We start from the raw sequence: 23,947 nt of genomic DNA on the forward strand, positions 1-23,947 counted from the left end.
CTTGAAAGATTATACTGATGCTGAAGAGCTATTTATTTGTTTATTTAAAGCATTTATTTACTTACAGAGCTCAAGGAAGCTTACAACATAAAGAAAATACATTAAAAACATAAAACCAAAATATAAAATCATGATTCAGAACTGTGGTCTTAAATAAAACCATCTTCAACTGTCTCCAAAAGTGAGGCGACACCTTATTGGGGAGGTTATTCCACTGAAAAGGCCCTCTCTCATATACCCACCAAACAAGCCCCTTTGATTGATAGGACAGTCATGTCAGGAGGAGGACCTCTCCTTACGGTTTAAATTCCTGGGTGGGGAAATATGGAAGAAGTCGGCCCTTCAGATACCCTAGTCACAAGCCATGTAGGCCTTTAATGGCAACCCCCTCCCCACTTTGAATTGGGCTCAGGAGCAGATTAGTAGCCAGTGGAATTGCTGTAGTGTCAGGGTTACATGCTCAATAGTTGCCTCTGATTAGAAGTCAAGACACAGGCTTTTCAAGGGTAGCCCCACATAAGAACATAAGAGAAGCCATATTGGATCAGGCCAATGGCCCATCCAGTACAAAACTCTGTGTCACACAGTGGCCAAAAAAATTATATATATATATATCCCTACTATTTAAGCTATGATAATTGCCACTAACCTCATCTGTCACATTGACGCCCACTCACCCAGCCTCAACAGATCCCTTTGGAGTGCCTCACAATCCTCTCTGGTTCTCACCACCCTGAACAATTTAGTGTCATCTGCAAACTTGGCTACTTCACTGCTCACTCCCAACTCCAAATCATTTATGAACAACTTAAAGAGCATGGGACCCAGTACTAAGCCCTGTGGCACCCCACTGCTTACCGTCCTGCACTGCGAAGACTGCCCATTTATACTCACTCTCTGCTTCCTATTAATTAGCCAGTTTTTGATCCACAAGAGGACCTGCCCTTTTACTCCATGACTCTCGAGCTTTCCAAGGAGCCTTTGATGAGGAACTTTATCAAAAGCTTTCTGGAAGTCAAGGTAAACAACATCTATTGGGTCTCCTTTGTCCACATGTTTGTTCACCCCCTCAAAGAAAGTAACAGGTTAGTGAGGCAAGATCTTCCCTTACAGAACCCATGCTGAGTCTTCCTCAATAACCCGTGATCATCAATGTGCCTACTCATTCTGTCCTTGATAATGGTTTCTACCAACTTTCCTGGTATTGAAGTCAGACTGACTGGCCTGTAATTTCCCGGATCTCCTCTGGAACCCTTTTAAAAGATGCGGGTGACATTTGCTACCTTCCAGTCCTCAGGAACGGAGGCAGATATCAAAGAAAGATTACATATTTTTGTCAGAAGATCCACAAGTTCAACTTATCCTCAGCATGGTGCCGTTCCCTCTCGACCCTCATGCTCCCTGGCAGCAACGGGGCTGCCACGTTCAGAGCAGGGCTCATCTAATATGCCCCCGAGAGTCTTCCCCGAGTGCCTAACTGACTGTCTCTGCTTCTCCAGGTGTCACCTCGGCCTCAAGGGTACGAACTCATTCCCTGAGGACCAGGAGCTCCTTGCATCGAGCACACACCCAAGACTTCTGTCCTATGGGCAGATAGTCATACATGTGACACTCAGTGCAAAACACTGGAAAGCCCCCACCCCCTGCTGGCATTCTACCTTCATGATAGCTTTTTTTTAAAAAGAAATCTACAGTCCCCTTTAAATCCTGTTTGTTTATGTGGCTCCTCTTCTGGAGGGTCAACTTACCTTATTGGGAGCACAAGGAAATTAGGGATCTGGGTTCCTGGTCCTTACAGAACCCCCAGGCCCTTTGGCTCGCGCCAAAGGCTCGCGCCTCTGGCAAGGCGCAGCTTAACAATGCAAAGAGGGTGGGGAACACAGCCACTCCTAATCAATCAGATTCTGTTAAGCATAAGTAGTAAAAATCACAGGTGTTGGCAAAATTGTAATCAAATTGTGATCACAGTGACTACTGTGGTTTCAGAAGGCACAAGCTAAAAAGAAAAGGAATTTACTGAAAAGGCTGCATGGAACAATATTAGATTTGTGAAGGCCTATGCCTGAATCATAAATTGAATGGTGGCAAGCATGTTTCTGGAACGGTTGGAAGTAGGGTTGCCAGGTCTGAATCAAGAAATATCTGGGGACTTTGGGGGTGGAGCCAGGAGCAAGGTTGTGACAAGTATGATGGAACTCCAAAGGGAGATATGGCCATTACATTTAAAGGGATCTCACTCCTTTTAAATGCCTTCCCTCCATTTGGAAATAATGAAGGATAGGGGCACCTTCTTTTGAGGCTCATAGAATTGAACCTCCTAGTCCAATCTTTTTGAAATTTGGGGAGTATTTTGGGAAGAGGTGCGGATGCTATGCAAAAATTTGGTGCCTCTACCTCAAAAAACAGGCCCCCTAGAGCTCCCAATATTCACAGATTGATTCTCAATTATAACCTATGGGAACCGGTCTCCATAGGGTATAATGAAGTGTCTAGCAGACATTTCCCTTCCCTGCCTGCTGCCTGATGTCCCTGAAGTGGGAGGAGGGTCTACTAATCAGGGGATCCCCTGCCTCCAGCTGGGGATTGGCAAGCCTAGACTTGGAAGCACCACCTCACAGGTCCTCCATACACATTTCCTCCAAGTTCCAGCACAGAGGACCTGTGTGGTGCTCATTAGTTGTCTACAGAGGGAACCCTTGAAATATCTTTTGCTATTTCTGCCTCATCTAACAACCTCAAAAAAATCTAAACATTACAAATTCTTGGTTGTAATATGCATTTTGATTAATGTTCTACTGTCTTTCAAAATAACACATGCTGCTCAACTGTGTACAGTGAATAAGAAATCTCTGATGACAGCAGCCTTGACTTACTGAGCTCTGCCAGCTTTTTACCCAATTCCCTTTCTTGTTAATTTCCCATCACATTTGGCTTTTGTCTCATGCTCCCCAGCACAGCTTTTTGGTGGTCAGCAGCAAGGCTTTTTTAATGGAAAAAGACGTGCCAGAACTGAGGGAAATGAAAGAGAAATAGATAGGTGCCCCTCAATAACTTTTTTTTTTGAGAATTTTGTTTTCACAAGGAGGTTCTGGAACTCCATTCTACTGCATTCCTTCAGGAAAAAAGCCCTGGTCAGGAGGCCCCCTGGAAAAGCAGGTTGGATCCAGCCCTCTATTCATGCTTGTTATTTCCAAGAATGCTTAATAATAATAATAATAATACTTTTTATTTATATCCCGCCCTCCCCGCTGAGGCAGGCTCAGGGCGGCTCACAACATATAAATACAATGTACAGTAAAACCATAATACACGATAATTACAATTAGATAAAACCATCATTAAATCAACTTGTATTAAAATTAACATTATGGTGGTATGACTCAGATCTTCTATAAAATTCAGTGGCTAAAACATTTCCAGCGAATCTATCTTGGCTCAGCATTACGTGAAGGCTATTTTAAAGAGGAAGGTTCTTGCAGGCCCTGCGGAATTGGTCTAAACACTGCAGGGCCTGCACCTCCTCCGGGAGTTGGTTCCACAGTAGTGGAGCTGCAATAGAGAAGGCCTGATCCCAAGTAGTCTTCAATCTGGCCTCCCTTGGCCCAGGGATATTCAGCTGGTTCTTTCCAGCTGACCTCAGCGCTCTCTGGGGTTCGTATGGGGAGAGACGGTCCCTCAAGTAGGCAGGTCCTCGGCCATATAGGGCTTTAAAGGTAATAACCAGCACTTTGTAACAAACTCGGTACACCACTGGCAGCCAGTGCAGTCCGCGCAGCCCCGGCCGTATGTGCTCTCACCTTGGGAGCCCCAACAACAGCCTAGCCGCCACGTTCTGCACTAGCTGCAGCCGCCGGGTTCGGCACAAGGGCAGCCCCATGTAGAGGCCGTTACAGTAATCCAGTCTCGAGGTGACTGTTGCATGGATCACCGTTGCTAGGTCCTAGCGCCCAAGGAAGGGGGCCAACAGCTTCGCCCGTCGAAGATGAAAAAACGCAGACTTGGCAGTGGCCGCTATCTGTGCCTCCATTGATAATGAAGGCTCCAGAAGAACCCCCAAGCTCTTGACCCTATGGGCCGCTTTCAGCGGCACACTGTCAAAAACCGGAAGAGGGATTTCCCTTCCCGGGGCACCGCGGCCCAAGCAAAGGACCTCTGTCTTCGTTGGATTCAACTTACAACAGGAAAGGAGATCTTAAACACCAGCTGGGATTTGTACCTCATCCACTCTAGACTGAATAACTATCATATGGTGTGAAGGTCAAAAGGATCTCAGCAAATTATTGGGGGCTGCATACCCACTGGCTTATAATTTGGTGGCCTGCAGGAAAGAGATTCAAAACTACAACCAGAAAGTGCTTCTTCTTTACTTACATCATAGTGACGTTTGATGAGACAGAAGGGATTGTGCTGAAATTGGCATCATCACAGTCAAGCTCCAGCCCTCGGCACAAACATTCTGCTGGCACAGCATTAACCACTGGATAAAGAGAACAGCACAGATATAGTAGATATTGGAGTGATAATGTAGAGAGAAAAGAACAATATATAGAATAAAAGCATCAATTAGAATAAAGTCATAGTTTATAATAAAGTCATATTTTATTAAAAAGGTAAAGGTAGTCCCCTGTGCAAGCACCAGTCGCTTCTGGGGTGTTGCTTTCACAACATTTTCACAGCAGACTTTCTACACTTTCCCCCAAGCAAGCTGGGTACTCATTTTATCAACCTCAGAAGGATGGAAGGCTGAGTCAACCTTGAGCCGGCTACCTGAAACCCAGCTTCTGCTGGGATCGAACTCAGGTCGTGAGCAGAGCTTAGGACTGCAGTACTGCAGCTTTACCACTCTGCGCCATGGTAAGATTTCTATCATTATGGAAACATATCTATACTTTGAGGTGGGCAGCTGCGTTGGTCTAAAGCAGTAGGACAAAGTTTGGGTTTAGTGGCACCTTTAAGACCAACAGCGTTTTATTCAAGGTATGAACTTTTGTGTGCATGCACATATCATAGAATCATAGAGTTGGAAGGGACCTCTGGGGTCATCTAGTCCAACCCCCTGTACAATGCAGGAAATTCACAAACACTCCCCCCTAAATTCACAGGATTTCCTCATATACATTGAAATGTAGAGGACTCTCTCTCTCTCATATGTGTGTGTGTAGTCTTAAACTTTGTTGGTTTCAAAGGTGCCACTGGACTCTTAACTTTGTTCTGTATCTATACCTTGTCCACTGCTGTGTAGAACTGTAACTGAAGCAAACATGGTTTATGTGATTTTTCTAATCCTTGCCCACCCTTTCTGTACAAAATATGTCATATTTTCTATCCTGACCCTCTGTCAAGGAGCTCAGGACAGCATACACTTTCCCCTCTTTTATCCACACAACATCCTTGTGTTTTAACAACAACAAAATGCTAACTAAATTCAATTACTTATGCAAAGAATGTTTAGCTATCAGCTTCTGCAGGGGAAGCCTAGTTCAGCCTTTCCAAAAGGAGATGGTTAGGCTTAAAGCTCTGCTTAAGAGATACTCAAGACAATGGGCAGTGAATTTGGACCCAGGTTAGCCACTTTTCTCCAAGACACAGGTTTAACACAATGAAGTCCATTAAGTTGATTTAGTTACTTAATTTATACTCTGTCTTTCTCCTCACTGGAGATCCAAAGCAGCTTATATAGTTCTCCTCTATTTATTCTCACAACCACCCTATGAGGTAGGTGAGGCTGTGACTAGCCCAGCAAACTTCGCTGGAAGAGTGGGGATTCAAACCTCAGCCACAGAGATCCTAGTTCAATATTCTAACCACTTTATTAATACTTCTCTGAGGAATATTTACCATAGACTTATTCCAAGGCAATATTTGAAGGGCTGTGTGTGAGAACACTATGGAATGTGAATATGAACATTGTGGACTGTTTTCCTCAGGCTCTGCATTGTATTTTAACTTATGTTTAGCACAACCACTTAGGAAATAACCTGTTAGATATATTATTTTCTTATGGTTTGGTTGTATGAAGCAGTGGGTAATTTAGATCTTGGGGGTAAAACTAGGCTTGCCAATCCCCAGGTCCCAGCGGGGGTTCTTCTGCTTTCCCAGTCTCCTTCCTGCCCCCAGTCAGCTGGCCGGTGGGGTGAAGCCCTGCCCCCAAAGCCACCATGTGATTTTTTCCCTCTCCGGAGGCTCCAGTCTCCGATTGGAAAGGCTTCCTCTTGGGATGGGGTGTCTTGTGTTACTTGGAAGAAGTTGGCAGCAACTCTTGAGTAGAGAGGCCAATCCCTCACTTCAAAGTTGCCAGAAAATGGGGGGGGGAGAGGGGAGGAACATCTGCTGAGCACTTCATTATTCTCTATGTGGAGATCGATTCTCATAGGGTATAATGGGGAATTGATCTGGAGGTTTCGGGGGCTCTGGGGGAGCTGTTTTTTGAGGTAGAGGCACCAAATTTTCAGTATAGTATCTAGTGCCTCCCCCAAAGTACCCCCCAAGTTTCAGGGGGTCCAATTCTATGAGCGCCAAAAGAAGGTGCCCCTATCCTTCATTATTTCCTATAGAAGGAAGACATTTTAAAAGGTGTGCTATCCCTTCAAATGTGATGGCCAGAACTCTCTTGGAGTTCAATTATGCTTGTCACACCCTTGTTCCTGGCTCCGCCCCCAATCTCTCCTGGCTCCACCCCAAAGTCTCCTGGCTCCACCCCCAAAGTTCCCAGATATTTCTTGAATTGGACTTGGCAACCCTATTTGTTGCAAGCAGTTGTGGAAAAACTGGCAACAACTTTCTCCTCTTTTAGTTCTTCAACCTTTAACTAGAAGCTGCATTTTCTGTGATTATGATATTTGAGGAAAGACATTTAGTAATTTATTCAAAAAGCACATTAGGAACCCCTTTTATTTATTTATCTATCTGGAATCACATCTGCACATGAATATATCCTTGCCTTCCTCTTCCCCAGATTTCTAGTTCCTCCCCCCCAAACCACTACATTTCAAACATTTGTTAGAAATTACTGTATATCCAATTCGAAGTAATTTAGAGACCACCACAACAAAAGAAAACCTGTGTCTTGGAAAAGAGTGGCTAACCTGGGTTCAAATTCACTGTCCATATTCCCTTAAGGCAGGGTTTCCCAAACTTTTCTTTCCTGTGGCCCGGTTATTTTTACACTTCTCCTTTGTGGCCCACTAAAATTTGGGGGTGGAGCCAAGAGACTTTGGGGGTGGAGCTGGAAGACAGGTATTATGTCATTTCCTGTGGTGTCAAGGGCCAAGTGATGTCACTTCCGGGGCACAATGAACCAAAACTCCACATTTTCCTGTGATGTCATTTCCAGGGCACTCACCCAAACCTGCCTCTTCTTCGGAAGTAACTTCATTTTCAGAAAAATCTCTCTGAAGCTCATGCTGAGCCAAAATGGAGGTGAAAAGTGGGCGGTCCTTTCTTTTCACTCCCACACCAGCATGCACCTATCTGTTTGTGTGTTCTTCTCTAGCTTGCAAGCACTCCTAATGCCCATGTTCAATTGCCTGCACCACCTACACACCCCTTCCTCAACAGCACTGGCCAGTGTATGAAGTTGCCATTGCCATCAGGAATGACACCACTGTGTATCCCCACACTGGGCCCTGGCAGCTGCTCTACCTCAAAATATGCTGAAACATTTAGTAGGCCCTTCCTTCAACTGTTGCTACTGGAACCCTGACTCAAGCCATAACCAAGCTTGCTTGGTTTCAAGAAAATATTTCGACAGCTATTTTTCATACTTTTTTTTGGCTGAAACACTGGGAAATTGCTGTGAAAGGTAGCAGAGAATTGTACTGCAATTAATGAATTAATTTCCAGTTATATGAAGTTTATACAAGCTTTTCTGTAGTTATCCCAAAAAGGATATTTATGAGGGGCCTGCAGCTTTTTACTGGCTGTGTTTCCCATGCCTTTAAAAGCAACCTGTTTTGCAGATATTTAGCCAGTGAACTTCTTTCATCCTTTTTAATATCTACAGGAGGAGTTTAATTTTGGTGTCAGACAGCTGTTAAAAGCAGGGCCAGTAAAATGGTGCCAAGTTCATCGTACCATCACTTCCGGTGCTGTTGAGATATACTGCAGTAATCTCCAATCTCTTTCTGCCCCACACCTCTCACTCTCATTCACTCACACAGAAATCTCATAGAAAGGGCAGCTGGCTACAACTGGGGGTGCCAACTTTTCACTGGCAGAACTCCTATGTCTGCAACAACAGTATGATGAACAGAAAAGTTTCATCCAGTAAAAATAGAAGGAAAGAAAGAAAGGGAAAGAATGAAATGGAAGGAGATGAAAAGAAGGCATGGGAAGAAAAAAATATAAGAACATAAGAGGAGCTATGTTGGATCAGGCCAATGGACTATCCAGTCCAAAATTCTCTCATACAATGCCCAAAAAGCACCAGAATGTCCATCCGTGAGGCCAGGGCACTAGAAGCCCTCCCACTATTGCTTTCCCCCCTCCCAGCACCAAGAATACAGACAGAGCATCACTTACAGGGAAAGAAAGAAAGAAGGGGGGGGGGAGAGAGAAAATCCTTTCTTACCATCAGATGACCCCAGCCAACAACAATTCTGCCCAGGGATCATTTGGTAAAAAAAAACATAGCTACTGGAATGCCCACTCCCCGCCCCTCCAGGCTGAAAAAAACACACACACTCTTCTTTGCCGCCCAGGCCTCACGGGGAAATCTCCCCAAAAGAGCATACTGCAAGGCACATGAAAGCTCATACCTTGAAGAACACTTCATGGGTTTAAAGTGCCAGTGGACTCCAGCTTTTCTCTTAAACACTGGGAAAGGGGGGAGAAGGAAGGAGTGGCAGCCCAGCTCCTCTCTACACAACACAGAGATGGGGAAGGAAGGAAGGAAGCCAAACAGTGCTCAGGCTTTGCAGCCTGTGTCAGTCTTCAAGGCTAGCTTTTCTCTGCACAACAGAGAGACGGGGGAAGGAAGGAAGCAGAGTAGAGGTCATGCTTTGCTGGGAGCGGGGCTAGCTTTTCTGGGGGCAGGGCCAGCTTTGGCTTTTCTTGTGACCCAGTAGTGAGGCTTCTTGTGACCCTGCAAATGGGATACACTGCCTTAAGGGGACACATGGTTCACTTTAGCAATATGGTTTAATTAATTTTAGCTGGAGTCTCTTTCTAAAATGGAATTTTATCATGTTGTATATCACCCACAGCCCTGCAATAGCAGGGATTGGGCGATTCATAAGTCTAATATAATAGAAGAAGAAGATGATATTGGATTTATATCCCGCCCTCCACTTCGAAGAGTCTCAGAGCGGCTCACAATCCCTTTACCTTCCTCCCCCATAACAGATACCTTGTGAGGTGGGGGTGGGGCTGGAGAGGGCTCTCACAGCAGCTGCCCTTTCAAGGACAGCCTCTGCCAGAGCTATGGCTAACCCAAGGCCATGCTAGCAGGTGCAAGTGGAGGAGTGGGGAATCAAACCCGGTTCTCCCAGGTAAGAGTCCGCACACTTAACCACTAACCGCACACTTAACCGCACACTTAACCACCAAACTGGCTCGCCGGGTAATAGATGAAATAATAAATAAATAGATGAAATTGCACAGCTGTACTAAAATTATATTTCAATCTTTGTCTCTCTGCATTGGAATGTGAAAAACCTCCACCTGCTCTAAGAGAGAGGTACATTTCTATAAACCTTTTGTATTTAAACATTCTGTAGACAGACAAATTATTGTTTGTGCTACTTACAGCATTCATAGATTTTTACTTCAAAGGCATATTGCGACTTCCTTTCACTGTAAATTGCAAAATAGTTATCTAGCTGCTGAGACCATCCATTGTTATCGCCTAATGACAATTATACAAAAGAAATGTTAAAATAATTATTATTTTGTATTTCTTAAAGCATCAAAAGCATGCTAGATGTTACAAAAAAGTAAAAGTAAACAAATACTGCCTTCCAGGCACAGGGTATTAATAAAAAGACTATTGCAAAACAACAGGGCCTGAAGAGAAAATTAAACGAATGAAGAATCCTCATGAACAGCACCAGTATGTGATGTCAAGAGTGCACAAAGGAATTGGTGCTTTGGCTGCAAACACAAATGTCTTTGCTTTAAAAGCAACCATGTATGTGTATGGGAGGTTAACCCTTTCCCTTGCATCATATCCCCATTACAAGTCAGCCTGTGTGGTTTTTAGCCAATAGGAGATCCTATTGCTTTGAGCCTGATAGTGGAAAGGGGCAGGAAGTCTCCTATTCATGTGTGAAGAAGGTAGAAGTGGAGAGAGCCTGGGTTTAAACAAAACCACAGTCTGTGGGCAAAGGAAGCTAAAAACTATTTCTCCCATTCCTCAGGGCCACAAACATAGGAAGTTGTTTTCCAGAGAGTCAGACCAGTGGTCTATCCAAGTCAGTATTGTCTACTCTGAATGGAGGCAGTTCTCCAGGTTCCAGGCTGAGATCTTTCCAATAGTTAACTATCCAATCCTCTTTTAATGGGGTATGCTGGAGACCTTCTGGATGCAAAGCAGATGAGTTTCTACGAGGCCACCGTCCCTCTTCTAACTACATATTATGATTTTTAATATGTTGTGTTGGAGCTCCTCCAGCCTAACTTGTGAGCAATTAATCATACATCACTAATTTCTGAAGTGTATGGGACCTCATTCAGATTGGGACCATGGGATGGAAGGAGATGGGGCTTCAGCATTCCTCCTCCCACATCATTTTCCCAAGTGGAAATGGTCCCAGAAGTGGTTCTGTTGGGGAGCTGCACATGTAGTGATGGGCTATCCACGAAGCCTCCCAATGGGGCAAATACTGTCCCCAATTCAGTTTCAGGTTGGGAAAATAGTGAAGGGAAGAGGCTGAAGCTCCTCATGCCACAGTCCTGATCCAAATTGCAGTTCCACAGACAAGCTTGGGAAATTAGTTCCCACTGTTTTAATGGATCTTTCAATGAATACAGAGGCCTGGTTTTACTGATGAAAGCTTTGTTGCTAGGCTTGCCAATCCCCAGGTCCCAGCGGAGTTCTTCTGCTTTCCCAGGCTCCTTCCCGCCCCCAATCAGCTGGCCGGCGGGGCGGAAGCCCTGCCCCCAGAGTACCATGTGCCTTTCCACCTCCGGAGGCTTCAGTCTCTGATTGAAAGGCTTCCTCTTGGGATGGTGTGTCTGTGTTGCTGTGAAGAAGTTGGCAGCAACTCATGAGTAGAGAGGCCAATCCCCCGCTTTAGACTCACCAGAAATGGGGGGGAGGGGAGGGAAACGTCTGCTGAGCACTTCATTATTCCCTATGTGGAGATCGATTCTCATAGGGTATAATGGGGAATTGATCTGGAGGTATCGGGGGCTCTGGGGGAGCTGTTTTTTGAGGTAGAGGCACCAAATTTTCAGTATAGTATCTAGTGCCTCTCCCCAAAGTACCCCCCCAAGATTCAAAATGATTGGACCAGGGGGTCCAATTCTATGAGCGCCAAAAGAAGGTGCCCCTATCCTTCATTATTTCCTATAGAAGGAAGACATTTTAAAAGGTGTGCTATCCCTTAAAATGTGATGGCCAGAACTCTCTTGGAGTTCAATTATGCTTGTCACACCCTTGTTCCTGGCTCCGCCCCCAATGTCTCCCAGCTCCACCCCCAAAGTCTCCTGGCTCCACCCCCAAAGTTCCCAGATATTTCTTGAATTGGACTTGGCAACCCTATTTGTTGCAAGCAGTTGTGGAAAAACTGTCAAAAACTTTCTTAGTTCTTCAACCTTTAACCAGAAGCTGCATTTCCAGTGATTATGATATTTGAGGAAATACATTTAGTAATTTATTCAAAAAGCACATTAGGAACCCCTTTTATTTATTTATCTATCTGGAATCACATCTGCACATTTGGTTATTCAGATGTGGATTTACTATTCATTGACACCTACTGTATATATCTGGTTAAAATTTTCTTAGAGAGGAATCAATTCATGCATTTTACTTTCTCTTGTTCTAGCTTTGTTCCATACACCAGTAAGTTAAAGATAAGAGTGTGCAGCCTGCCAAAGTTTCTGTCTCTCAGCCAAAAAACAGTTCTGCTGAATTACAATTGGATAGAAGCCAGGTGTTTTATCACTAAGACTCTTCCTAAAGAGTTTATGTCCTCTGTGCATTTCAAACAGCCAAGGTATATAATAAGGGAATTGGAAGTGGGAGTGAGATAGAACTGTAGGCTAGCTAGAAACACCCCAAGGGCTGGTTTGTGCTGCTGAGCTGCCAGTTGCCAATTCCTAATTTATAGTTAGTTGATGTTTTTAACAGCTCTCTTTTATAGAAATAACAGAAGTAAAATAGCAAACAATCACAGATTCATTTAAATTAATGTTCTGCTTTTCTGAGAACTATGGCCTTTTGCTCTTTTGCAAATAAAATTAATCTGGTGGCTAGATCCACGTAACAATCAGACATAAGTTGTGAGTCAATTTCTGTATGCATGGTGTCAAATTTGGACTAGACTTTGTGTAGTCAAATTTGGACTAGACTTTGTGTAGTCTTTGTGGAGAAGGAGCTCCAGCCTTCCCCCTCAATGTTTTGCCATCCTGAATAGATTTGCGACCTGCAGGTTGGGAAACACCTGGAGATTTGAATAATAGAATCATAGAGTTGGAAGAGACCTCCATGGTCATCTAGTCCAACGCCGTGCACAATGCAGGAAATTCACAAACCCAGTAACCCCTGTTCCATGCCCAGAAGATGGTAAAAACCCTCCAGGATCCCTGGCCAAACTGGCCTGGAGAATGAAGGAATAAGGGAGGGATTGAAGCCTGTGGAAGATGGGATTTGGGGAGAGGAGAGACTTTGGCAGAGTATACTGCAATAGAGTTTCCCCCTCCAAAGCTGCCATTTTCTCACGGAAACTGTCACCTGGGAATCAGTTGTAATTTGAAGAGATCTCCAGGTGGAGCTTGGAGGTTGTCAACTCTAACCTAAATTGGTCACAGAGGATGCTGTTTGGTCCAATGGGGGAACCCAAGTGAATTGAAGGAACTTGTGAGTTTCTACAATAGGTGAGAAAATGATAGGGTGGGGGAGACTGAAACTCCTTTTCCTTGTGTGTCAAATTCCAGAACAGAATCAGACATCAGGAAAATGGGATCTGAGAAGTCGGACTTCATGTGTGGCTTTTCCATAGGATGGGGACCCCCAGGCTGCGATCACACATACTAAGTAATGCAGTTTCAATTTACTTTTGGATTTTGCCAGTTCATACACTAAAATTCAGTTGAAAAGTGCACTGAAAGTGGATTGAAAGTGCATTAGTTAGTGTGTGTGTGTGAGTGTGATCCACACACATAGTCAAGCTATGCAATCCATAATATATGCATCAGTCCTTGAGCTTGTCATCTGTAATAAACACGGGTTTGGTTTCTGTCCTATATTTAAAGTGCAGGGTGTTTAAGAATAAAAATTAAAAATAATTACAAATTCAAATTCAGACATTTCCTCTGAATATGTCTGTGAGGTTTCCCCCACCCTGCAGTAGGGGTCCAGCCTTCCACTACCTTTCTCTTCCGTGTCTACAGTTCCCAGTGTTCTCAGAATAGGGAAGGGAAGGCAGTTTCTTCTGCTTCCCTCAGGCTGTCACATGTTCTCTCTGGCACTCTCTCTCCGAACCCTGAAAAACCAGGGTTCCAACTAAGCAAAGAGACAGCTGTATGAAAGTGCAATCTTTTCAATGAACAAGTTGGGGGGACTAGCTGCCCTTAGAGTTTTATACTGTATGCTTTTATGATGTTTTTATATTTTAATCTGTAGGTGTGTTAAATTTTTGTTGTAAGCCGCCCTGAGCCCGCTTGCAGGAAAGTGTGGAATATAAATCTAAAAATTAAATTAAATACTTCAAATGTATGAAGAAGCCCAAATAGGCATAAATGTACAGGTTGGGATGCAATGCAAGACTACCTCACAATAAAGAAGAATGAGGCTAAAATTATTGGTTCCATTTATTGGATGTCTACTTGCAAAATAGGTCCAGACAGAGTAGAGCTAAAGATACTCAGTGCGATATTTTTACCTGACTAGAGGGAAATTTTGTACTGTTATCATTTACCATTCCAGTCACATGCATGCATTCCAGAAACAAGGTTATAAACGTTTGTAAGCCTGAGCCATCTGCAATACATCTTTTCAGTGTTTTCTGTATCCTAAATAAAAGACGAACAAACCAAGACAAAACTCTCAGAAAACTGCAACTCCTTAAAATGCATTACAGCTGATCCTAAATTGCCTTTAATACGATTCAGGACATTATCTTCTCTATAATTAAATTTTAAAATTTATATTTGGATTGACACATTCCCTTTTTTTAGATGGATATCCTTGCACTGAGTTATTTGAATGCCATGTACTTCTGCAAGGAGTTTTTCAACATGTGGAAGTATTGGTGGCCGTAGTTCTGCACTGACTTATTCATGAGTGAGTACCTGAGAAATCAATGAACCTTAATGTATATTTTAATAGCAAATATCATGTCCCTTGTTTCTGAAATCACATCATTTTCTGTTTTATTTATTTAAAATATTTATAACCTGCCTTATCACCATAAATTTAAGGCAGCTACCAGAATAGTAAAAGGTGCAAGGACATGAATCACCAGGAAAAGACTGTTGGAAGAGCATAACTGTCACTAGACCTTTAATCCTAGTTCAGCCCTGTCCTCAAACTGATTTTCTACACTAGAATAATAGAATCATAAACTCATAGAGTTGGTTTCTATGATTCCATGATTCAAATGTAGAATGTCTAGTGCAGAACTGGTATGGAGATTTGGTTTGAGATTTGATTCAAGGGGCACAGGCCAGGAAGGGCTTCAGAGGTGATAATGAGCAAACTGAACTGGGCTCAGAAACAGATAGACATTGGCAACCAGTGGAGGCACAACAGTGTGTGTTTACAAAAAGATAAGTATATCCATAAGTAGGCTTATAGTTTCTATTAGTTTCATAGCCCCTATTCCATTATGGTGAACAGTTTTGTTATTGTCTTTAGGGAACAATCCTAAGCAGGTCTACTTGGAATTAAGTCCCACTTTAATCAGTAAAGATAATTTCCAGGAAAGTAAGACTTCAGTCCTAAGAGGTGTAACTCTGCTCAGAATGGTATTATAAGTCGCCTGTATAATAAGTGATACTACTAAATAAATACAAAAGATATAAAATAAGTAAAAACAGTTTACTTTTCTTCTAAGCAAGAAGCTGATGAACTGGTTTTACAGTCATACTGATCAAACACCATCAGAAAATTGCCTGCCCAAATGGTTCTTATAAAACATGAATTATGATGCAGTACCAAGGTCTTTGTTAACATACCACAGTTTTCTTCATCTGCTTGATTCCCACAGTCATCTTGGCCATTGCAGTGGAGAAACTGAGGCAAACACTTTGTAGTGTTCCCACAAGGGAAATAGCCAAGAGGACATGTCATACCATCGCCAAAATCAGGGCTTCTAGAAGTTGCAAGAATAACTAAAGAAAGAGGGGAGGGGAAGGGGAAAAGATACTATGCATTAAAAAAAGATTTCCAACATTTATGTTTCTTTACTGAATTGTTTAAATAATTGAATTAGAGGCATACTACTGCCAGCTTGTTTTAAATTAATCTGTTTTATTAATTCCCTGTACAGAATTTGTAGTAATTTGCCCTCCCTTGCCATTCCGACCAAGTTTAGAAGTTTAACTAGATTCTCTCAGAAACTAGCATTTAAGTATCCCTTTGCAAGACTTTTTGCCTTGATAGAAACATATAGACGTGGGATTGTGATTTCCTAAATATTCGTGAAATATTCCCTTTTGTGAGTTCAGAAACAGGAAAATTTGCCTCTTTCAAGCAACTGCTTCAAGTACTTGAACCTGTGTTTAGATTAAGTAAATTATTATGTAGAATCTAATAGTCTGACCTTAATTTTACTGACTATATGGAACCTTTGTAGGTAAATTGTGGCCCACAACTTGTGGGGTTCCCACTTGGCTGTCGTTAATCTAGTTTGTTGATTGGCAGCTGTAATTGGTAACCTAGCAAACACAATTCACCCAAACATCATAAATTTCAGATTACTTGTTCTGGTGTGGAATTTCTGGTGTGTTATCTATATAAGGAGGCAGTCTTTTTTAAAAAATGCATTAAAAGACCAGACAATTTAAACTGTTAAGAAAAATGAATAGCAATGAGGTCCATTAGTTAAGATCATAAACAGAAGAGAGAACAAATATTTATAGAGAAGCATCTTTTGTTCCTCATCCATAAAGTTACATTTGATGCAAGGAAGCATGAAAAAACCAATCAGAAAAATCTTGCTTTTTCTCCAATAAGGTTTATCAACATTATTTTCAAGTAATAGGGTACAGTGAGGTTATTTTATAAATGACAACATACCATGTGTTCAATCAATTGTACTTAATTCAGAGGCAATCACTAGGAAAAACTATAAAATATCAGCTGTAACATGCAGAGAGAATTGCAGGGGATTTTATTTTCTCCTTTCCAATTATTTCCTCTTTTCATTCCTTGGAAACCACCACAGCTTCTCCCTGCTTCCTTCTCACTCACCAGCCAACCTACCATTGTCTCCCCCCCACATTTGACTACTTTTTTATTTATTTGCTTCATTTACACCCCACCTTAATCCACAGTGAGGACCCACAGCAGCTTAAATTCTTCTCTCCTCCGTTTTATCCATAAAACAACCCCGTGAGATATTTTTGGCTGAGAATGTGTAACTAGCCCAAGGTCACCAAGTGAACTTTCATATCAGAATGGTGATTTGAAACTGTGTCTCCCAGATCCTAATCTTAAATTCTAACCACTACACCACACTGGCTTTCATTCCATAGCTGTTGTTGAACAGTAGGCTGGCAATACTGTTGTGGTTGCTTAGCAACCCATGCAATGACCACTGAGAGGGCATTTGTTCCTTGAAGTTATAGAGATTGCTTTTATTGAGAACTCTGTTTTTATTAAAGATTTCAGATTTTTCTGAAAACCTGGAGCTTTTTCAGGTTTGTAGAAAGCTCTGTCTTGTCTGTTCGTGGCTCCAGTCTCTGGATGTAAGTATCTTCAGATTTGGTCATGCTCACAATTATATATATTGCCACCTGTAAATGTATCATTAAAATAAATTGAAGGAAAGTGAGGCATTTAAGCAGGATGATAATAAATTGAACATTTTACTTACAGCTGGTATGGTACTTCAACCCCAAACAAATCATGGATCTACCCAACTTTCCTCATCTTTATCCAAATGCCATTAATTTGAGTTCTGCTCATTATCAACATCCAATACATATAAAAAAACCAAGTTCCCTGGTAATTTTTTACTTCCAGCACCCTATCCCATCTTGACTTTTAGAGCATGTACACACCAAACCAAAAAGGCATGTTTTTACCAAGAGATGCATCTTTGTCAATGGGGATTCTGTACTGCAAGAAGAGGGAGAAGGCTCTAGTTTCTCCTGCAGTATCAGCACTAACAAACTGTCCCCAAATACCCCCTGGCTGCAGGCCTAGTCGAAAGTCCCACCCCATCACTGATTTTATTCTTAGTTCCTTTACTTCTTTCCTACTGACCCCAGTTTTCATAATTACTTTGCTGTTCTGCATAAAACAATGCTGTATAAACCGGTCAACTAAAACAGCATTCCTGCCATACAATTTTGAAAGTGAAGTGGACCTTCATTTCCCTATTCCTTCTATGTTCTTTTAACAGGGGTGGCCAAACTTGCTTAATATAAGAGCCCCATAGAATAAATGTCAGATGTTTGAGAGCTGCAAGATGTGAACAAATATTACACACATGTCTTTATTAAAAATCTTAATACTTTCTTTGCACAGAAAGATAAAATACATATGTGTTCACTTTACAACACGACCATGTTAGAAAGAGACTTTAAACAAAAATAGCTGAGAATAACAGACCACATTAGACCAGTATAGGGAAAGGTTAGGGAATGATTTTTTTGCACCAGTGGAAGAAGGAAACACACACGCACCATATAAATCACTGACCACTATTTGCATCATTATGTATCTCTCTTTGCCTTGACACCAAAGTTATTAAATACAGTTCCTACAAGAGCTATGAAACTAAGGGAGAATCCTGCATCACTCTCTTTAATTCCATCCCTCCCTCAGCTCTTGCGCTCTCTTTCCCCATTCTAGATATCTGGGTGACCTCTGTGGTGGAGAAGCCTGCCTATTTCCCTCTCCTTCCCCACTTTGCACATGGTGGAAATAGTCACCTACCTATGGGTCAGTGCTCAGAGGCTGACTGAGGTCCTGATGCCAAAAACACTTACTTGAGAGTAAGCTTGCATTAAGTTCCTCCTTGACCTCCAGGAGCTGCCACATATGCATGTAGCTCCTGAGCCACGGTTTGATCATCCCTGGTTTAGAGATATTTTAGATGCATTCTTATGTAACCAAAGTAGACTTTTGAAATATAACTCTTGCATTGCTGTGTGACTAAGAAACATTGAGCATAGGTTTGACAAATAAGAGTAATAGTTTTTTTTTTGTACCATCTTCATGCTATTGCCCTCTGATAGTCCACTTTCTTGGTTTTCCCTGGTTTGCTATGAATTGCTCCAAAACCTCCTCGAAGTGGTGAAAATATAGGGTTACTTTATACCACAAATGATAATCTAAGAGGAATTAGGAAGGTTTTTTTTTAAAAAAAAACACAACTTGCTAGGCACAAGGGAGGAGCTGTGGCTCAGTGGTTGAGCATCTGCTTAGCATGCAGAACGTCCAAAGTTCAATCCACGGCATCTCCAGCTAAAAGGGCCAAGTACTAGGGTGATGTGAAAGGCCTCTGCCTGAGATCCTGGAGAGCTGCTGCCAGTCTTATCTAAGGTTGCCAGCCTCCAGGTGGGGCCTGGAGATCTTCCACTTTTACAGCTGATCTCCAGCTGGCAGAGATCAGCTCCCTGGATAAAATGGCTGCTTTGAAGGGTAGACTGTATGACATTGTAACATGTTGAGGCCCCACCCTTCCCCAAACTCCACTCTCTCCTGGATCTACCCCTAAAGTCTCCAGATATATTCCAGCACAGACCTGGCAACCCTAGTCTGAGCAGACAATATTGATCTGATCAGGGTCTTTTTTGTAGAAAAAGCCCAGCAGGAACTCATTTTCATATTAGGCCACACACTCTGACATCACCATTGTTTAGCATAGGGCTTTTTTGTAGAAAAAGTCCAGCAGAAGCTCATTTGCATATTAGGCCACACCCTCTGATGCCAAGTCAGCCGGAACTGCCTTCCTGTGCATTCCTGCTCAAAAAAAGCCCTGGATCTGATGGACCAATAGTCTGATTCAGTATAAGGCAGCTTCATGTGTGTCATATGCATTCAAATTTGTTAATAGCACTTAGGGATGAGGAGGTAGGGTTGAAGCTCCTGCTGTTTAAGAATTCAAAGCACACAAACAATCAAGCTGCTAGAGAATGGGTGGCTTAGTCCAAGAAATAGGGAGCCAGTCAGGTCAAACGAACCAGGCTTTAGGAATTCAGCCAATTTAGGTCACATTTTTCACAGGAAAAATGCCAAGTCTTGAACCAAATTAGATAGTAGAGCTAATGAATCCCATCTGGGTTTTTTTTTTAAAATGTTCCAAGTATTTATCAATGGTATTTTCCTCACAGTTTAAATAACATTATTAAAGCATAATAATTTGTTACTGCCCATATTTTCGCACATGTAAGCATGTTTTGGCTTCAGCTTAAAACCTTTCTATCAGTTACTTGATTTCCATTCTGCAGTACTGCATGACTTGTACTAATGTCATAGACACTCTTCAGTTTTTTTTAGGTCTAAGGAATAAATTGAAGTTATAGTTACGGTTTATAGACTTATAAACTGCTTATAGACTACCAAAGCTTCATTCATTCATTCATTCATTCATTCATTCATTCCCTGTTTTTCTTCCAGTAAAAAACCAAAGCAGCTTACAACATCATTCTCCTCTTCCATTTTATTTTTAGAACAACAACTGTGAAATGGGATGTGATTATGAAATTTGATTACTGAATTTCATTGGATCAGTGGTGCATGTTACATTTTTGCTGCTCCCATAATGTACAATTTTTTATTATCAACACTATCACGTACATAACATTTTAATATTTAAAACATACTTTGCTGTCTTTCTCTTGTCCTTCCTCAGTTTCAAGTTGCTTGACCCTAGCTGTATCCCTAGCAATTTCAAAGCATTTACTAAAATTGAGAGGAAACCTGTACATGCCATTAACTTTTGTTTTAATGTATTGCTTTTATTCTGAATAGCATGGTGCCCCAAGCATGCACATGACAAAGGTTTAAAATTTGGAAGGCAGCCTTGATTACCAAAGTCCTTTTAATCACATAGATGATTATCCTTTCTATCCTCCAAGCAACCTGGTTCATTTAAAATCTAGCATATTATAAACAGGAAATTTGTCTGACAGTGCAATCTTACACAGAGTTAGTCTAGTAGAACTCCATGTAAATCAGTGAGCTTAGGCTGGAGTAACTCTATATGGGATTATATTGTAAGGAAGTTTCCATTTCCCAGTTTCCAGCAGGAAATGTCCCTGATCCTAAATGCTTGACTCTCTCTCTCTCTGAAAACTGAATGGGTTAGATCCGGTGCAATGACTGTAGTCTTCCTGCCTTTCCCCTCCCTCCAGCACCTATTTCTGACCCTTGGAGATTGTCTTCCTGCGGGTCTCGCTGTCATGTGGAGTAATGGCACTGTGGCTTAAGAGGCTGCAGTGGGGAGAGTGAAGAGGGCAAAATTGTTCCCATCTTCTTCTTCCCTCAGTGAAGTTCCACACATGTAAGAGACATGAAAGAATTTCACTGACTTTTCCCTTCCTGCTTCAGCCTCCCAGTCTATATGCTTATTACTCCATGTGAGTCCTACAAGCCAATAAATAAACATTCTAGGGGTCAAAAATGGCTGATGGGGGATGAGAAAGCTGGGAAGATCAATTACAAGTAGTAGCATCTTCTGATGGATCATGGGACCAACCCAATAATTAGATTTAAGAACAATTAATATTTCAAAGATCACTTCAGCAGCTGATGAGACATGGGAAACATAAGTATTGGTCAGGGTAAGAATCTGCTTCCAAAATTTACTGGCACATACAGATTTCTCTTCAAGTTCAGTAAATCTTCCAAGACTGAAGAGACTTAAATATATAATTATCCCACTGAAGTCAAAGGTGGGACATAAATATTTCAAATAAATAAATGCTTGAATTGGATATTACAAGATGTGGGAGAATGAGGAAGCAAGAGTGACTTGTGTTTCCTGCTTTCCAAATTTGTTTGAACAGCTCCCTCCTTTTTCCTAAACCACACTCCACACATCCCTTCTGTACATGGAACAGAAGCTCTTGTTACAGAATACAGCTACAGTAATTCAAAGATACCACAACAAAACCAGAGGAGGGACTAAGGTACATCTTACAAGAGATGCATATATAAACAAACTTTACTAGATATTTGTTGGGGCTGTGTAGAGTAGATATGCATGTTCCTTAGAACTTCTGAATATACATGTATACATTTACAGCTATAGTTGAAATAAGCCCAAAGGAAAAATATGTCTTTTCCCCAACCAAAATACATTAATATCATGGAACATATTTGTTTTATGTTCCTTACACAGAAATCCTAAGCAGTTGCATCTTTCTGTGCCAGTTTATTTCAGTGGACTTAGAAATGTGTAACTAAATGTGTAACTCCGGTTAGGATTGCACAGTAAGGGAACATTTAACTCGTGTTAGATGGCTATTGAAATCATACAAAAGTGATCAGCCAGAAACTTCACCTGTACTTTCTTCTTACTGCTAGCAGTAGAATTACATCAGTCCTGCAATGAGAGTTGTAAACAACTGGAGATACATATTTGAAACAGAATATTTAAATGAAACAATAAAAAAAATTCTTCTAGAAAGCAGAATGAACTGAAAGCTACACCCGTGCAATCAAATTTAGGAGCTTAAGGAAAGCATATAATTGATATCTGAATGGTCCCCCATATGCTGTCTGAAAGGGTGTTGGTAAGAGCTGAGCTGGGATTCATGAGTTCTGAGTGTAAAGTTGCACATCATTAAAAACATGCTAGATGTTGACGTTCAGAGAATAGCAATTGACAAAGATACCTAGTATTCGCATTTCTGAGACATCTGAAATGTTAGTGTGTCAAAATACCAGGAATTTAGCAGCAAATCTTTTTTAAAAAATCACAAAGGTTGATGAACAAAAATCATTTAGCACTTTACCTCTTTCAGTCACAGTAAGCATACTTACAATTTACTCCAGTGACTAAGAATAGGTAGATCAAGCAGCTAGATGGCATCTCTCACAGCAGTGAAATGAGGAAATTAACTCGGTTCCCCAGATTTTATACAAGCAGCTTCTATTTCTGGTCAAACATTGTATATAGGAAGCTTCCGTAACGTCCTTTTCTTCTGTCTTTCTGCTTTGCAATCTTTCTCTCTCTCTCTCTCTGAACAGAGGCACACACTATCCAACCATGACACAGAGAGAGAGAAAGAGAGAGGAGGGGTGAATCTGGTGCAAAGTTTCAAAGAACGGACAATCTCTGCTGGTTTACTCCATGTTCTTCTTTTTGTGTTCTATGCCAGACTAACATTGGGATGGACGTACTGGGAAATGTATGGTTTAATCAAAGCAGCCATGATCAGAATTATCTGCAACAATATATCAATACAGTGAGATTTATTTAAAATCATCAACGGGGGGGGGGGGGGGCGTGATTAGGGCAGTGTGATCTTACTTTAGGAGACCTATTCTAAGCAAAGCAATATTTTAACATCAGCATAAAGGAGATTTTCACTTGCTTTTCTTACAGAGGGAAGTTTAGGTTGCAATGGAAATTTGTGTAGTAGGGAAGAAATCCTCTTGAATATATAATATGAAATGCCAAATTCATTTCATAGAGCAGACATGGACAACATTTCAAACATGGTAAATATTCTGTTTCTTACTTACTGGAACACTATCACATAGACAGAGAAAGGGATGAAGAAAGCTTAGGAAAGAGAATGGTCAGATTCAGAAGTGCTTTGATATAAACAGGATTCCTATGACTGGAAGAGTACAGTTTCCTCTGCAATAAATGTGCCCTTCTCTTACTTGCCTAAGGTCATTGTGTACAATATTATTGATTATTACTGTCTCTCAGCTGTCAGAGTTTCTGTAAGTTCCAAAGAATCAGTAATCACCAATATTGGTTTAAAGTCTAAGGCCTTATCCTCCTTAATCCTTGCCCTAAAGGAATGTAGTGCAAGGTAATTTTGATGTTGGGTAGAGATGCTGAAATATTCCTTCTCAACATAACATTCACTGAGTGTGAAAGCTGCTATCTGTGATGCTGTTCTGAGGATATAGCAGTCAGACAGCACAATCCTAATGACACTTTCCTGAGAGTAAGTGCCATTGAATTGGCCTGAGTGGGATGCTGAGTTTGGGATTGCTCTCTAAATGTCACAAAACCCATTATTACATATACTGGAAAATGAATAACTTGCAGTTATAAGCAGTATGGCAAAAGAAATGCCATGCTCTCAGAAAGTGCTTCCTGGTTTAGAATGATAAATAAAACTGGAGAATGTGTCTTCACTTTTCAATTCACTTGGCACCCAGATCTGTTTGCATCGTTCACTCTGATGTGTAGCTTGACACATTTTGTATAGTGTCAAAAAATTGTGTGCAGTGTGAAACAAATTTTTGTGCTGTTGGGCATATGGGACTTAAGAAGGCATATAATCAGAAGAGAAAAAGAGAAAAAGAAATAAAAAATTAAAGTGAATACTATTTCCTTTCAATCTTCATTACTTTGCACTAATCATATATGATGGGACTGATTACTTAATTAAAGGCTTTGATTAATGCATTTTAAATAGTTCA

At 41.5% G+C, this 23,947-nt stretch overlaps 1 protein-coding gene across 1 annotated transcript in view; it reads right to left on the reverse strand.

The window, feature by feature from the left end:
* Window positions 1–22,425, reverse strand: part of RXFP1 (relaxin family peptide receptor 1) — a 52,612-nt gene extending 30,187 nt beyond the window's left edge. Inside the window, exons 1-4 of the mRNA XM_060247320.1 lie at window positions 22,325–22,425; window positions 15,340–15,495; window positions 9,746–9,844; window positions 4,372–4,477 (exon numbers count right to left, since the gene is read on the reverse strand). Of these exons, the coding sequence (XP_060103303.1) occupies window positions 4,372–4,477; window positions 9,746–9,844; window positions 15,340–15,495; window positions 22,325–22,373 (410 nt within the window). The 5' untranslated portion in view covers window positions 22,374–22,425. The remainder of the gene's footprint in view (window positions 1–4,371; window positions 4,478–9,745; window positions 9,845–15,339; window positions 15,496–22,324) is intronic.
* Window positions 22,426–23,947: the final 1,522 nt, after the last annotated feature.

This window comes from Heteronotia binoei, chromosome 9 (genome assembly GCF_032191835.1).
Source record: "Heteronotia binoei isolate CCM8104 ecotype False Entrance Well chromosome 9, APGP_CSIRO_Hbin_v1, whole genome shotgun sequence".
NCBI lineage: Eukaryota > Metazoa > Chordata > Lepidosauria > Squamata > Gekkonidae > Heteronotia > Heteronotia binoei.